This window comes from Bufo bufo, chromosome 2, assembly GCF_905171765.1.
Source record: "Bufo bufo chromosome 2, aBufBuf1.1, whole genome shotgun sequence".
Lineage (NCBI taxonomy): Eukaryota > Metazoa > Chordata > Amphibia > Anura > Bufonidae > Bufo > Bufo bufo.
The window spans coordinates 613,120,892-613,138,357 of record NC_053390.1 but is presented as its reverse complement, the minus strand read 5'-3'; the positions used below and the strand labels follow the sequence as shown (position 1 = coordinate 613,138,357).

The following is a 17,466-nucleotide window of genomic DNA, read 5'->3' as shown; positions in this document are numbered from 1 at the left end:
TCCTAGTGTTTGGATCTTTTTAAAATCACATTTGTTCCATATCATAGTAGCACTTTAGTGTGAAACATAGCTCTCTATCATTTAGTAGCCTGTCAGCATTTCATACTATCTGTGGTTAGGGCAGCATGAAAAGTCTCTCAATAGGGAGGAACATTTCATAATAATAATGTAACATAATTCCAAGACCTACTTGGTGCTTAAATGACTAAACGCAATCATATTATCTGTATGCATTTACCATTCCACCAATAGAAATACTGCACTATGTAAGTAGAAGGAAAAGGTATTATAATGTGTCACAGATAAGCGTATTATGTGTTTTTATTATGCACTACCAAACCGGGCTCTCTGTTTTTTTTTTTGCCCAAACTATCCTAAAGGACACTATTTAGATAAGGGCTGTAAGCCACATAGGCAAATAGAGGGCTGCTGGGTGCTGACAATATTAACATTTCACAGACTTATTATCCATAAAAAAAAAGAAATGACACATTGATACTTCCTTTCTGTCAGTAACTACTTATACCAAGGTATCACATAAATATGTGATGTAAAAGATATTATAAAAATGTTAAACAGAAAAACCACAATTGGGGAGAAAAGACCAGCTGCCTGCAATCCCAACAGATACACACAGTCCTTTCCTTGTTGCGGTAGAAGATCTAGCTGATTTAGTAAATTAATATACGGTATATGGTGTATATATATATATATCTCGAAGAAAAGATCACAGCACTGCAACTGCAGTTGTGAAAATCGTGAATTTATTCTCAAGTGTCCATCAATTCATGACGTTTCAGTTGCCATCTGGGGCTTTTTTCAAGGTAGGAGCTGAAATTTCACATATTTATGGACACTTAAGAATAAATCCACGATTTTTACAATTACAGCTGTGTGATCTTTTCTTTAATTAATATATATATATATATATATATATATATATATATATATACATATTGTGACACAGTGAGGGGCTGTGTCTGGCAAGGCAGGTATTTTCCTCCAAGCATGTGCGGCTGGGCTGGTTTCCAGCCAGGTGAGGTCAAATACCGGACCGGAGTTAAAGTGCCGTTCTGGGTTTTGGCAGCACCTGGCTGTCCATAAATAAGCAGCTGGGCTCAGCAGCCCAGTCTCTGTTTTTGTGATCTGAGGCTTTCTTTGTGCCGTGCTGGAGGGCTGAGAGCCGCACGCTGGGGAAACAGGCCCCCTAAAGCCTGCTGTGGACTACTGGAGGCAGAACTGCCAGCAAGGTGACTTGTGTTATATGAACTTTCCATTGTGTGTCTGCAAAGGTACGTGCTGTTTTGTGCCTCAAGTGTGAATAAACACTGACGTTTTGAGTTAAAAACTTGTATTTTGCCTCTGTACTGCGCCCGCTTACCTACCAGACCGAAACCCCACAATATAAACATATATATACATACACCATATATATGAATTTACAGTAAGAAACAGAATAATTAGTTCAGCAACAACTTCTACCGCTCTAAACAAAGAAAGGATATTGTATGTCTGTTGGGATTGCGAGCACCAAATTTTTAGATATTGCTACTTCCAGTGCTGTTGTTACCTTCTTATTCTTATTTGTCGTTTGTGGGACAGTTCTCCTGTAACTGGGGCTGACATAGCCCCCAGAGAGGTTTTACATTGCTGTACAATGTCACTGCAGAGCTGATCTTGGTCTAAGACCTATCAGCTGTCACGGCTGAGGATGGGGGAAATCCTCAGCCGTGTGGAGCCAGGTGATGTTATGGCTGCTTGACCAAGAAGACAGGATTAGGGAGCAGGTCACCTCCTAAACGCATGCCTAACCTGACCCTGACTCCTAGCTACATGAGCCAACCTTGATGGTAGGAGGGCTCATGCTCCGGAACCTAGAAGTCCCTGCTAGCCCTCAAGATGGCCCTAAGCTAGGAGCTGAGTAAGACAACCCACTCCACCTAAGCACGGAGGAGCAGGAGTCTCAACGGCCAAGCTGCTGGAAAAGGGGAAACATAAACAGCCTATGTATATGGCAGGTGCTGCACTAGTTCCAGCCACCTGTCACAGCCCTGCTGACTGGATCCGTGTGCAGGAAAGCTGAAGTCCACAAATAGCAGACAGACGTCAGCACAAACTCATCCACACACCGGAACCCAGATACATGGCAGCACTAAATAGTACAGGAAAACATAAACTTAAACTATGACCACAGTGGTGGCTCTCACAGGCGGATGGAAAACACAGGAGGCTGCTTCAGCTAGCAAGACTGAAGCAACCTACTGAGCCCTGCTAGAGAGAGGGTCTATATAGGCCCAAGTGGCCACACCCAAGGGTTGGACACACCCAGTGACATCACACACACACTGGGAAGGAAGTTAACCCTTCCAGTACCACAGAAGGGAAAGACACATAAATGGGAAGTGCACACAATACATACAACGTGCATAACATACACACACCTAACCACAACCACAAGTGAGGCCACAGACAAGCGGCCCTCACCCGTGGTTGAACACCCATACAAAACCGCAGGCAACTGCATGCGGTAAAGCAGTCACGGTCATGGGCATGGCCGTGACATCAGCTCACAGAGACTCCTAGCTTCTGGCAATCACATGATCAATAGGACCACAGCTCTGCCGCTACCTGATCTTTAAAGACCGTGCTCATTGAGAGCTAATTTTGGCAGGACCAGCCAATCATCTAATGTGTATGAAGGTGTCCCGATTTCCCCCACCCACAGCAGTGTCGGGGTAGATAAGGATTGTACTTGTAATTTGATTTTGTTTGATTTTGGGCTAAACTTAGGGGCATTGTCCTGGCAGTTCCATGGTATTCATACTTTAACGTCTATATCTGGACTTTGTTGCATGGAACCAAACAGGTCACTACCTCCTGGAGTAGTCCTAGTGTAGTTTGCAGCTAATCCATGGAGGTCAAAGACACTGGTGCAAAGCATCAAGGGATCAGGTAAAAGGTATAGTCTGAATACAGTCCAAGATCAGGGCTGGCTGAGTATGTGCATTTTCCAGATTTTAAGGTTGTGGCAGGAGTCAAGGAGCAGAATCGGTAGTCAGGCAAGGTATGGTACATGCATAGTTAGACCCAAAAAAAAAAATCACACATTTTCTGGTTAATAGACACTTTCTTCCTTTTCCCTCCTTTAAGAACTCCTTATTTCTGCCAAAAAAAGCCAAGGAACTTCTTGGGCAGAGAAGTGGCAGATGAGGTTTAACACTGACAAATGTGAGGTTATGCACATGGGAAGGAATAATGCAAGGCACTAGTACATACTAAATGGTAAAACAATGGATAACACTGACATGGAAAAGGACCGAGGAATTTTACTAAACAGCAAACTAAGCTATAGAAACCAGTGTCAGGCAGCTGCTGCCAAGGCCAATAAGATAATGGGTTGCATCAAAAGGGGCATAGATGCCCGTGATGAGAACATAGTCCTACCACTTTACAAATCACTGGTCAGACCACACATGGAGTACTGTGTACAGTTCTGGGCTCCTGTGAACAAGGCAGACATAGCAGAGCTGGAGAGGGTCCAGAGGAGGGCAACTAAAGTAATAACTGGAATGGGGCAACTACAGTACCCTGAAAGATTATCAAAATTACTGTTATTCACTTTAGAAAAAAGACGACTGAGGGGAGATCTAATAACTATGTATAAATATATCAGGGGGCAGTACAGAGATCTCTCCCATCATCTATTTATCCCCAGGACTGTGACTGTGACGAGGGGACATCCTCTGCGTCTAAAGGAAAGAAGGTTTGTACACAAACATAGAAAAGGATTCTTTACGGTAAGAGCAGTGAGACTATGGAACTCTCTGCCTGAGGAGGTGGTGATGGTGAATTCTCTAAAAGAGTTCAAGAGGGGCCTGGATGTATTTCTGGAGTGTAATAATATTACAGGCTATAGCTACTAGAGAGGGGTCGTGATCCAGGGAGTTATTCTGATTGCCTGAATGGAGTCGGGAAGGAATTTTTTCCCCTTTAAGTGGGGAAAATTGGCTTCTATCTCACAGTTTTTTTTTTGCCTTCCTCTGGATCAACTTGCAGAATAACAGGCCGAACTGGATGGACATATGTCTTTTTTCGGCCTTATATACTATGTTACTATGTTCTTGTATTACAGTATGTGACCGCTACAGTAAATGGACCTGTACTTTAATCAAATATATCATAGTGACATAACAAAGGTTTAGAGTGCTGAGACCCCTGCCAACTGCTAAAATGAGAAGATAGAAGCAGTCACACAAAGCAGTGTCTCTCCTCGCTGCTAGAGATGGACTGGAGGTAGGCTCGTGGACTTTATATTGAGCCCGTCTTCAGGGCAGGGAAAGACAGCGCTCTGTGCATTTTCTCATTCAACCCCTCAGACCACCACCGATTAAAACCTTTCATATGTCACTATTGGCATATAAAAAGTTTAGCTAAAGTATAGGTACACTTTAAGGCTTTAAGCGTCACATTAGAATTTGCTACATCTGCACTGACCACAATGCTGGCGGAGTACACAAGGTTATCCGATATCATGGACTATCAATTTTCTATAAATGAATAATCAGAATTGTCAAATCACGTGGAAATGATGAAGATCCATGTGGTAAGCCAGTATAATAAACTGCCATAATAATGTATTCCTACACAGTACACTCAGAGGAGTTCATGTGATGTAATATTTGCTGACACATTTGTTTTCATAATGATAAATTAAATTCAGTACTAAAAAATTCATACGGTATAAAACACAGATGGAATTCCATATGGAGAAATTAGCATTTGACCTTGTAGCATTCCAATACCTGTGTGTAATATCGCGCACATCTTGCGCTTTGATATTAAACATGACGTGTAATGTCGTCAAATATGACATTATTAATAATACACAATAATAATATTATATTTAAATTCTGCATAAGAGAACTGCTGTTCCTGTCCTCAATTACAAAAATTACTTTTCAGCGTCATAAATCAAACCCTCCACGTGTATGTTTTTGGCACACACACTATTGGTATATTCCTCTATTGCCTAAATACCTGGCTGTTATCTGGGCTTTGCTTTAATGGTGTCTTCTGTTCAGTTCCTAATCTGTATCAGTGCAACGGGAGAGATTTATCAAAACTGGTGTAAAGGAAAATGGCTTAGTTGCCCAATCAGATTCCACCTTTAATTTTTCAGAGCTCCTTTGGAAAATGAAAGGTGGAATCTGGTTGGTTGCTATGGGCAATTAAGCCGCTCCAGTTCCTTTCCTCCAGTTTTGATAAACCTCCCTGAATGTCTTCCTGTAAACATAGAGGGTTTAGTATGCAATATTAGTTCTTATAGACAGCAAACAGTCTATTGTCACACCTGCACACCGGCATTCACCTCTATACACAGAACACATTCAGAGATAGATCTAGGAGATATGTCTTAGGATTTCTGCTCACAGGGTTGTTAAGCAAAGTGTTTAAAGCACATATCCCCCCATGAGGCATGTAGAAATAGTACACTGAAAAAAACTTTTTCGCTCCCTGCCTTCCCAGAGCCATAACTTTTTTAATTTTCTGCTCACACAGCCGTATGAGGGCTTGTTTTTGTGGGACAAGTTGTACTTTCTAATGCCACCATTTAATATTACATACAATGTAGTGGGAAGCGGGAAAATGGGGTGGAATTTTAAAAAAAAAAACACCAGTGCCTTCTAAAACAGCTGAGCAGCGAGGGTCCCAGATGCTGAATCCCTACCGATGAGATACTTATGACCTAACCAGAGAATCGGTCATCAGTATAAAAGTCTGGGAAAACCCCTTTAAGCTAAATTCTACAGCCAAAGTGCTGATCATTTCTGACTCACCCTTGTACATACGGAATGCAGTCAGTCATTGTCATGAGAGAGGACTTAAACGGGTTGTCCTGGATACAGAAATTGATGACCTACGGTCAGAACAGGTTATTAATATCAGGTCGGCAGTGGTCCAAATCGAAGCACCTCTGCTGATCAGCTGAGCAGACCAGGTACCCATTCAAGTGCATACTAAAGAGGATACAGCACTCGCAAGAGCGTCGCAGCCCACTGAACTGATATTGATGACCTTTCCTGAAGATGTCTTCCATAGCTGTATCCCCCACAACCCTTTTAAAGAAGTATTCCCATCTCAGCCATTCAGTTGAGCTGTGCTACACTATTTCTGTAACTCCCATAAAAATGAATAAGATATATGAAGACTAGCTTCACTGTTTCCATACCTTCCGAGTCACAGAAACAGCAAAGATCACTGTGCTCCACTGCAGCCCCTATTGACTTTTATGGCAGTTATGGAAAGAGCGTTGTACAGCTCGTTCAGCTATTTTTGCAACCCTTGGCCACCGCCACTCACACCTGATTTTCATCCCATTTATTGAAAACACCTGACTCTAATTTCACCTTCAAAGTATCTGCTAATCCTAAAGGTTCACATACTTTTAACACCCACATACATTACAGACCAAAAGTTTGGATACACCTTCTCATTCAAAGAGTTTTCTTTATTTTCATGACTATGAAGGCATCAAAACTATGAATTAACACATGTGGAATTATATACATAACAAACAAGTGTGAAACAACTGAAAATATGTCATATTCTAGGTTCTTCAGAGTAGACACCTTTTGCTTTGATTACTGCTTTGCACACTCTTGGCATTCTCTTGATGAGCTTCAAGAGGTAGTCCCCTGAAATGGTCTTCCAACAGTCTTGAAGGAGTTCCCAGAGATGCTTAGCACTTGTTGGCCCTTTTGCCTTCACTCTGCGGTCCAGCTCACCCCAAACCATCTCGATTGGGTTCAGGTCCGGTGACTGTGGAGGCCAGGTCATCTGGCGCAGCACCCCATCACTCTCCTTCATGGTCAAATAGCCCTTACTTTCAAAGATTTCCCAATTTTTCGGCTGACTGACTGACCTTCATTTCTTAAAGTAATGATGGCCACTCGTTTTTCTTTACTTAGCTGCTTTTTTTCTTGCCATAATACAAATTCTAACAGTCTATTCAGTAGGACTATCAGCTGTGTATCCACCTGACTTCTCCTCAACGCCACTGATGGTCCCAACCCCATTTATAAGGCAAGAAATCCCACTTATTAAACCTGACATTGCACACCTGTGAAGTGAAAACCATTTCAGGGGACTACCTCTTGAAGCTCATCAAGAGAATGCCAAGAGTGTGCAAAGTAGTAATCAAAGCAAAAAGTGGCTACTTAGAAGAACCTAGAATATGACATATTTTCAGTTGTTTCACACTTGTTTGTTATGTATATAATTCCACACGTGTTAATTCATAGTTTTGATGCCTTCAGTGTGAATCTACAATTTTCATAGTCATGAAAATAAAGAAAACTCTTTGAATGAGAAGGTGTGTCCAAACTTTGGGTCTGTACTGTATGTGATATTGGATCATTTTCCTCAATAAATAATACGTCTAATATTCTCAACGTCTCAACGTCTAATATTTTTGACTAATTTGTTTGATTTATCTTTATCTACTTTCAGGACTTGTGTGACAATCTGATACGGCTAAACTCATGCAGAAATATAGGAAATTCTGAAGGGTTCACAAACTTTTAAGCACCACTGTAAATGGAGGAAACAATACCTCTAAATTGAGGTATAGGAATTTTGCTCTGCGTCACTGATTCAATGTTGTTATTTAGACAGTAAAAACCAAATGTATTCCTAGATGTTACATCTTGGTGTCTCATAACAATCTGAAAGGAAAAATGTAATAGAAAGTTACAAATACCTCGTCGGCATCTGTTGCAGTCAACTGCATAATTTTTGATCCATCTCCAATGTTCTCTTCTACTGTAAGGTCAAGAATATCGGTTGGAAATACTGGTGGGTTGTCATTTATATCCTGAAGTGTGATTTCCACCTGCAGAAGAAACAATAAGACCAGGTTAAAAAGCTACTGATTATATTATACATATATAATATTGTTCAGCAATGGTGTAAAGCCGACAATACACATTAGATGAAAATCAGCCATTTCATGTATATAGGGGTCTCTTGGCTATCACTCAATGGCAGATGTCAGAGGAAAGAAGGATCAAGCATGTTGGATTTCAACATGCTCAATCCTTTATTCCTATGGGAGAGGCAAAGAGTATCTCCCAAGAAACAGAAACATCCCACCAGTGCCATCTATTGGAAATGGCTCCCTATGAGTCAAGTTCCAACTTTCCAACAAGCCTTGGCATTTGACAAGGGACTATAGCCAGACCAGATATCCTTCTGTAGACAGCTGTTTTGGGTACTTGCTCCTTGTCAGTACGGAGTAGGATTCTGGCTGCCGGATCTCCTTAAAGAGACCAGTCATGTATGGTGACTTTCTGGAAGTACTCTGTGGTGCTGGTGAGATGGTTCTCTTTCTTAGAAGATACCTCTTTGCTTCTTCGTTTCCCATGAGCATCACCAATAAATCACCATACCATGGAGTATTCCAGTAAGTCTACATACAGGACTGGTCTCTCCAAGGAGATTCGGCAGACTAAAAGCAATTTTATACCTATATTATCAAATGTAATATCTTGTTCCCTTGTTCAACAGATCAAGTTTATTTGCTGTACGTCCTATGAGAAAATAATATAATACTATAACAATAATTCATAATGCATAATATGCCAACCAATATTTTCCTTATCATTGTGTGCTTATAGACATGGGATATATATGAAATGGGAACTATGTACATATCCTGTCCATGTGGAAGAAGCTGAATTTGAACACTAAGTACATTAGTCATTTAGTGCTCCAGATTTTCCTAGCTATCTTTGCTAGTTTAAAACACATCCAAACTAGTCATATAGCAGCCACTGTTTCTAAAAGCTATCTTTGTAGGATAGCCTTTGGGGCATTTGGACTTAAGTGTAAATACAATCCAAATTCACAGGCTCAGTGGCATGTATCTGCCAAGAGCTGGCAGAAAACAGTTTTTCAGTGACCAAAGAATGTAATTGACATACAGATGAGGAGAAATAAAACACTCTTTGATATGTTTATACATTCAAATCCCTCATAGACGGAATACAAATTTCCTAGTTTCTATGAAAGCGCTGACCTTTTAAAAAAAAAATTGGTTCAGTTCAGACATTTTACTATAGAGGCATCCTAGTCTACTCATTCAGGGACATCTAAACATATGCCCCCTTCTATATGTGATGTTTATGTTGTCTTCCAAAGTCTCCAAAAGATGCAAGAACAGGCAATTTTCACATCGTTTTTTTTTATAGGCGAGAATGTTTTACAGGCACTCAGATGCAGTCTTGAGACACAGAGCTGTTTATTTTCTTAAGGGTGAGATGGGTTCTAGATGCCTAACCTCTGAAAAGGAAAAATTACACCACCGCTCTACCCTGAGAGCAATTTATTCATTTACTACTTGCAGCACTGAGAGGCCACCAACAAAACAAAGGACCACCAGTAAGACAAAACTTGGTTGCAACATGTCTAAATCTAGTAGCATTTAACCCTTGGCTCTGGTGCTCTGCATGACATTTCACAGATGAATGGTTGCCGACATGCTGAAGAAGTATTGGCCTCACGGCTTGGTGATTCTGAAAGCTTAGGAAGGTATTATACAGCTAGATACTGCAAGATGATAAATCCAACGCCAATACAGACCTCCTAGAGTGGCCGACCTGTAGTGGATATCATAGTTACCCGGACCCCACCGCTGGGTTCGTTCTCTGTCATGCTGGCTCTACCTCTCCCAGCCGTTAACAGGGGACACATGACAGCAGTAGCCAGTCAAAGAGTGCAGAGGTGACCTGCTCCCCTTGAGTCATGACAACTGGCCAGATGACACAAGGTGAGCAGGCCACCGCTGCAGCCTGTGATTAGCTACAGCTGTCATGTGTCCCCCCCCATCAATGGATGTTGTTTTCAGCATTGCAGGCAGAGGTGCTCTGGGAGATCTATATTAGTCTTGAATAACCCCTTTAAGGGAAAGTAGGAATAAACACACTGGATTTTAACATGTCAGATCCTTAAGGCGCAGCCAAGCATATGGTGTGTTGAGGGGGGGGGGGGGGAAGCAATGCAGTACCTGCTGGCCGAACAACTTTAGTGTATGTCCACTGCAAATCTCTTGAACCACAGCTTCTTTCAGTTCAGTACTCCCTTGTATGGTTACCATAACTGAAGAAAGTGTTGACATGTTTTTACACCTACATTAAAGGGGTTATCCATAACTATTAAATTCCCCCCATATGCCTGGGCCCCTCACAATTAATATACTTACCCCGCTCCCCACTCCCTGTGCCGCTCCTGGTCCCTGCACCGCCACTGCCGCTTCTCCCCGTATGCGGATGAAAACATCTGGTGTCGGGGGGAGCAGCTAATGGCAGGCAATATCAGGGACCAGGCTCCCTAGCATCGCGGGTGACGCTAGGGAGGCTCGTCCTTGTCCCCGCCTGCCATTGGCTACACCCCCCCCCCCTTCCCGACAACGGATGTTTTAATCCACGTACGGGGAGAAACAGCAGCGGCGGTGCGGGGACCAGGAGCGGCGCAGAGAGCGGGGACTAGGAGGTAAGTATATTTATTGTGGGGGGCCCGGGCATATGGGGGAATTTAATAGTCTCGGATAACACCTTTAGACCATGAGGCAGTGAGAACCAATAATACAACTTAGGCAAAAGAAAAGGGCACAATTTATAATTTTGTTGTATCTATTTACAATGGTTGACCAAAATCAAAAGATTTTACCTGGAAGACCAATGACCAATCATAACCATAAAGAATGTGGGTAAATGTACACAATGAACAATCCTACTTGGGCAAATATATCTGTCTTGCTTTCTATATAATGTGTTCTTTATTTATCATTCTTAGAGTCTTCCTCAGCCAGCGGCTTGGGAACCATATACGGCTCTTCAGCCGCTGTAAAGCCCCAGCTGTTAGCAGCTGCAGATACCACTGTTCAATGATGGCACATGGGATGTCATTACATAAAGATGGTACTAGGTTTAAAATCATATCACCGACAGTTCACGTCAAGGTAAAATCCATATCGCTCATATAATGCTGACAGTGGCTCCAGGGTCGTAGCTAAAGGCTCATGGGCCCTGGTGAAAGAGTTCAGCTTGGGCCCCACTTCTCTCAGTGCTTTGTGGCCAGGGGCAGGCAAGCACATAGTCTTTGTGCTGCCTGAGGCAAAAATTGAAACGGCATTCCCCCCCCCCCCATGGCAAATTCTTGACCTAACCACTTACCTCTAGCCAGAGGTGTAACTTGAATAGCATGCACTTTCTATAATACCATTGTCTTTACAGGCGGCACAAGGGTCTTTGGGCCCCCTCAGGTTCCTGGGCCCGGTAGCGACTGCTACCTCTGCACCCCCTATAGCTACGCCCCTGGTGGCTCAATACCATATATTGAATTTGAAAGTTCCTTACGACCTACTAAAACTTTGAAGTCTCTGAGAAGACCCTAGTGGTGAGCACTGTCAAATTTTTTGAATTTTCCAGTTAAAACTGTTTCTATCACAGCAGAACATCTCGGCATCTCAGGGATGAAAAGGACATCATGATGTGAATGATCTGAAAGCGTCTCATTGTGGTGCAAAGGGTTATATGCACACTCCTAGCTACTACTCAGTGTATAGATGATACTTTTATCCAGTCACTTACTTTGTGGGGTTTGGCATATATAAATCCTAAAGCACAGTGTATAGCCCCATCTGCACTGCTTCCAGTGCCAAATGCTCATTTATATGCTGTTTGCTTTCAGAAAGTGATCACTATGACATATAGACAAGGAAAGAATAAGACATTCCTCTATGTCGACTAAACATAGCAGATCGCTGCTACACAAACATGTTAAATTCCATAGCTAAACCTATTGAGACCCAAAGAATTAGATTCCTTTGCCCCTGAATATTCTGTATATTGCTTTTTCTGACATTTCTTCATATTGTTGTTGGTTGATCGTTCAACCCTTCATTGCCCTGAGACAAAGGAGATCTCAATGGACAGAAAAGTTCAAATAACTTGCAGCTAATTAAAGCTCCAGAAATACTCCACAGCATTCAAGCTGATTACAAGGAAAGACACTAAGATTAATAGATGGCGAGGAATGCTATCTGGAAGCAGAGCGATTTAAAAAGGGAGCCGGTCATATTTCAAACTGAAAGAAACTTGAAATACTACTGACACGGACTACTCCTTAACTTTTGTTGCAAAAGCATGCATAACACTTAGAAAAGCCATTTGATGAGTAATTATAAAATTGGATAAACCAGGATAAACATACAAATATCAGAGGAAAGTCAACGCATAGCTAAGGGTTAGGAACATATGTAGAGAAAGTCTGCAGAGCATTTCACTTGTCAAAACACTGAAGAGTAGTGTGCAGAAAACAAGGATGTTGTCATTCTTAGTATCACAGTATCAGCACAACTTATGTCAAAATATAAAGCACAGCAAAATGTATGTCAGACATTTTTGTTATGTAATTGTAGCACTTCCATGGAAAGTCCATAAAATATCTTCTTTATTTAGACCACTTTAAAACACATCCACGAGTGGATCCAAGCTATCCAACAGCTTGCGCATTTCAGCAAACAGCCTCAATCATGTATTTCTTTTATAAATGAGGTAAAAATAAGTCTACTGTAGGATACGCGGTGGTGCAGATTACAGAAGCATCTAAAAACCCTTTCATTTTGCGTTTGTGCCTGTTACAAGAGGTCCCAATGTAGAAGAAGGGACCCAGTTGTGGACCTCTGTCTAAAACTGTTAGTGGAAGAGATTAACAACTCTTGATGTACAGCACAAAGGAATTTAGGCTCCATTCACACGTCCGCAACGGAGCCGCGGATCCGCAAAACATGGACAGCAGCAATGTGCGTTCTGCAATGTGCGGACCGCACATTGCCGGCACTATAGAATATGCCTATTCTGGTCCGCAATTGCGGACAAGAAAAGGACATGTTCTATTTTTTTCGGGAACAGAATTGCGGACCCTTCCGAGTCTGCAATTCCGTGTCCCGGCAGCACATCGTGCTGCCCCATAGGCAGCACGATGCGGAACGAAATTGCGGACGTGTGAATGGAGCCTTATGGCGTTTTCAAATAAATAGTAATTATATAATTATGCTTTCCGCAATGGACACCATGTGACAGCACCATACTGGACAAAATGCCACTTCTAGTCCTAGAGGAATGGGTCAGCCTCTATCACCCATAACTAATCACTTCTATCCTTCTGTTCTCTAACTCACATAAGTCCCCTAGCACTACTAAAAATTACTTAGATGAATTGGACTTAAAAGAGGTGGAAAAAAACAATGGTGAGGATTGGCGGCCCAGAATGTCTGGTCAACCCTCACCAGGGAAACATTTGCAAAGTGTCTATATGTTGTTCTTGCACCTGTGTGGGTTTTCCTCCAGGTATTCTAATATCCTAATACTGGTGGATTGAAATACTGTAATGCAGGTCATTGCATGCATGTGTGTAGACCTTGGAGGTGGTAATTAAATTCTGGTCCCTGCTGGACATTGGTGCCCATGTGTCCAACTTCCTACATAAACAGTATTGGTATGCATCTTATTTTCATTCTCAAAGCGACTCTCCAGACTCCATTTACTAAGGCATTCAGAAATGTACTCATAATTATCTCTTTTTCACTGGTGGTTTACTAGTTTGCCATGCTGTAATATAAATCTATGATTGATACATTGACTTTCTGGTGAGCCTGTGGTAGACTTGTGTTATGCACAGCAGCTAATGTGAAGAGGCAGAGCTGCGCAGAGCAGCAGCCTGAACCAATTATGAGACAGGGGGTGTGTCTCAGACTACTTCAGACTTCCTGTAGGCATTGTAGATAAACTGTAGTCACAGATAATAGCTCTGCCCTAATGAAGCTGGGATTAAAAGCAGCAACAGAGCAAGCAAGGGAAAGAGCAGATAACCATTTCCACATTTCTGAGCTCTTGACTGGGCTTATTATTTTTGAGGCAATCCGCTGAAGGCAAAGACCATAGAAATATAGTTCTAGCCAATGCGTTGCATCAATTAAACACATATATTCATACAATATACATGTATATGACACAAATGTGTATTCTGTCAGAAACATGAATAAAAATGTCTCACAGTGCAGCATATCATCTATATATCGCCCCTTTAACACTAGCCACTTAAGAGTTTAATGTAAACGCATAGTTAATACTACATGTATACCACATACAATACTTATTATAATGATTTGATCAATCACCAGGTTGCCAACTTTGTCCTTGCGTTCTATTGCCTTAGAATAAGGAGAACACTGCAGTTGGTATCAAGCAGGTCCTCCAGGCTCAAAACTGCCACGAAATGCATAAAGCCAATGGCATCTTTGGATTCCTTGCATATCTTCTAGCACCAGGACACCGATTTACTACAAATATTTCTATGAATATTAACAAAGACTTAAAAAGACAGGATTGAGTGAGGCTCAGTTTCTAGAAGATTGCTGTTACATTGTAGAAAGGAGCAAGGAAAACTCTGGCAGAGAACGCCAACATCTGGATTCTTTTAAAGGGAAGAAATAGTTTTCATGTGTTTCTGCTCCTTTGCCGGCTTCAATTTGTTTTCCAGTTGTGAAGTCCAGAAGACTAGGTTGCGGGCCTGGAGGACAATTAAGTTAGCAAAACAAGGGGTATTCAAGTAAAGTAATTCATTGACTAATGTGGCCCATTCTATAAAAAATTCACATAAGACGATCCTTACAGTTTATTAATGAGGCGATGAGCCGAAGAACACTTTACTATTTTTGTCCATAGCAGTGCCAGTTCTCCTGCAAATTTCTCCACACATGTACAAAGTCAAATGTCTAGAGCTGTCTAGAGTAAATCAAGACCCTTATACTCGAGTTCAAACATACAGACTGCTGTCTCCAGCTTTTGCTCCCAAACCAGAAGCCTCAATCTTTAGTACATTATAAGTGTTTCAGCAATGGAGGCCACCTGTCAGCTTAACATGAAGCAGCCTCCATGAATATACTGACTGATGGAAAACTGATGGGGAAAGTTTAAGGAAAAGGAACCAAAAATATCTCTAATTTCTGTACACTCCAATGAAGGAGCATTTAGTAATAAATTATGTGTAGTCTGTGGAAAAGGCATCTATAAGCCAAATCATTGTATTCAGACAAGGCGGGTTTTTATATAGATCAAAAACCCAAAAGGTCTAACTTTATTCCTTATTCACAAAGGTGGACATCTATCAACCCCTGCACACCAGAAAAACTGGCATCAAAGCATGTTGAATATTTCAAGACTTTTTGAGGGTTTAGAGTCCCGTTTGCGCCTTTTCCAATTAAGAACAGGGCAGGCAGTGGGCGGTACAAGAGCAGGGCAGGGAGAGGGGGCAGTGCAGGAGCAGAACAGCGAGTGAGCGGTGCGGAAGCAGTACAGGGAGTGGGCGGTGCGGGAGCAGGGCAGGGCGTGGGCGGTGCAGAAATAGTGCAGGGAGTGGGCAGAATGGGAGCAGGGCAGGGAGTGGGCGGTGCAGGAGCAAGGCAGGGAGTGTTCAGTGCGGGAGGAGCAGTAACTGGTCCAGCACATTTATTATAATGTACACTATGCAACTGCCGTAGTTTATACCTGAAATCTACACCAGTTCCCTTGCCTATTATGGGTAGCAGGGAAATCAGATTTGCAACCACTGCTCTGCAGATACAGTTAATATTATAGTAGGGACTTAAAAGGGACACTTAAGGGAAAACATACACTGACAAAGAGATTCAAAGATCACTAAAGGGAAATCCCTGTGCTATGCAGCATTCCCCAACCAAGCCGTGGACTAGGCATAATATAATGTATCTGATTTGCCCGAGGTGTTTCTTAGCATGAAATGTGTAGTTACTCATTGATAAGAATCAGTTCCAAGATTGGGGTTCATGGTTCTAGAACCCAGCGGGGATGAAACATCCATTCAAAATAGCAGACTGCATCTTGAAATGAGAACAATAGTAGTCCCATAGGCACGTGACTATAGGGAATGTGGAGAAGGAAGTTGCACATTGTCCCTAATGTTGGAGGGGGACCAAAGACCTTTGTGTGATACAAAAGTGCACCAGTACTATAAGTGGTAGGCTGAGGGCCTTGCTGCAGATTTTGCACCCACAATCACCAAGCTAAGCCTATGCCATTCCAGGTAATAGAGGGAGGGGTGTAATGATTTGTGCACTCTCCGTTTTCACCTTCATATACTCTAATATAACATCACCAAAGTACAGGGGAGTAGCTATAAGGAGTGCAGAGGTAGCAGTCGCTACCGGGCCCAGGAATCTGTGGGTGCCCAAAGACCCTTGTGCCTCATAAGATGACACCAGTATTATAGAAAGTGCATGCTGATCAAGTTACACCTCTGGCTGGAGGGAAGGGGTTAAGTCAAGAATTTGGCAGGGAAGGGGGGGTGCCATTTCAATTTTTGCCTCAGGCAGCAGAAAGGCTATGTGCTCCCCTGCCCAAAGCACTGAGGGAAGGGGGGCCCACGCTGAACTCTTGCACCAAGGCCCATGAGCCTTTAGCTATGCCCCTGCCAGAGTATATACTTTAGTAAAGTATACTATTATTTTGGGGCATTTATCAACTTTATCTAGTTAAATGGCTAAAACAACATGAAATCAGTTATCTTCAATTTTACCCCAGTATAAAAATCAACATTTTATAGATTTTAATTCCACGGCACAATATAAAGTGTTGCTATTTTGCTTCATTTATTATAGAAAACTGCACCTTTTCACCATTAAATGCAGAACTGTATATCTTTAACGTAGGCTTCAATGTGATTTTCTAGCAAAAAGGAAGAGTGTCATAAAACAAATATAGCATATGGAAACAGTTCTGCATCCCAGCTTTATAAACACATGTTAATAATATAATTGTGGGTAGAGGTAAATCTTGGCAAACTACATCATAGGTTTATTAAAATCTCCCTGATCCATTAGAAGGATATAGGATGACAGAAATTACTTCTTACATTGAGGGTTAACTGACTTCTCCTTTCAGTATAAAATGTGAATTCAGTAAAATCTGAATTTCCTATTAATTAACCAAAGCTATAAAGTTAATTTTAGCCACCAGAGTGGATCATAACAGGGGTTTTGGGACATGGGACCAGTTCCTATAATAATAAGACAGTCAGAATTATCTACACTTGTCCTTAGGCTATTTTGTACATACCTGTAATAAGACTGCCATATAGGTTCAGGAGCCCTCTAGGCTCAACTGCACCTACGTTTGGTATACAGAGGTTTGTTTGCAACGGAACAAAACTGTGGCAAGTTCCATGACATGAAATATGTAAGCGTTCTCCCCTAGAAACATTGCTTCTGCAGGAGAACATCTCTGTACATAGTCTCCTGCAGTTGACTCTGTCCTGTGCATGAGGTTTTATTGTTACAATATAACCTTTAAATGCCATAAACTTTGAACGTTCAATGTTTTAATGTTTAGC

The 17,466-nt window shown here is 41.8% G+C and overlaps 1 protein-coding gene across 1 annotated transcript in view; it reads right to left on the bottom strand.

Annotated features, from left to right (window-relative positions):
* Nucleotides 1-17,466, bottom strand: part of FAT4 (FAT atypical cadherin 4) — a 239,862-nt gene that overhangs the window by 80,876 nt on the left and 141,520 nt on the right. The window contains exon 2 of the mRNA XM_040418427.1: nt 7,760-7,891. Within this exon, the coding sequence (XP_040274361.1) occupies nt 7,760-7,891 (132 nt within the window). The remainder of the gene's footprint in view (nt 1-7,759; nt 7,892-17,466) is intronic.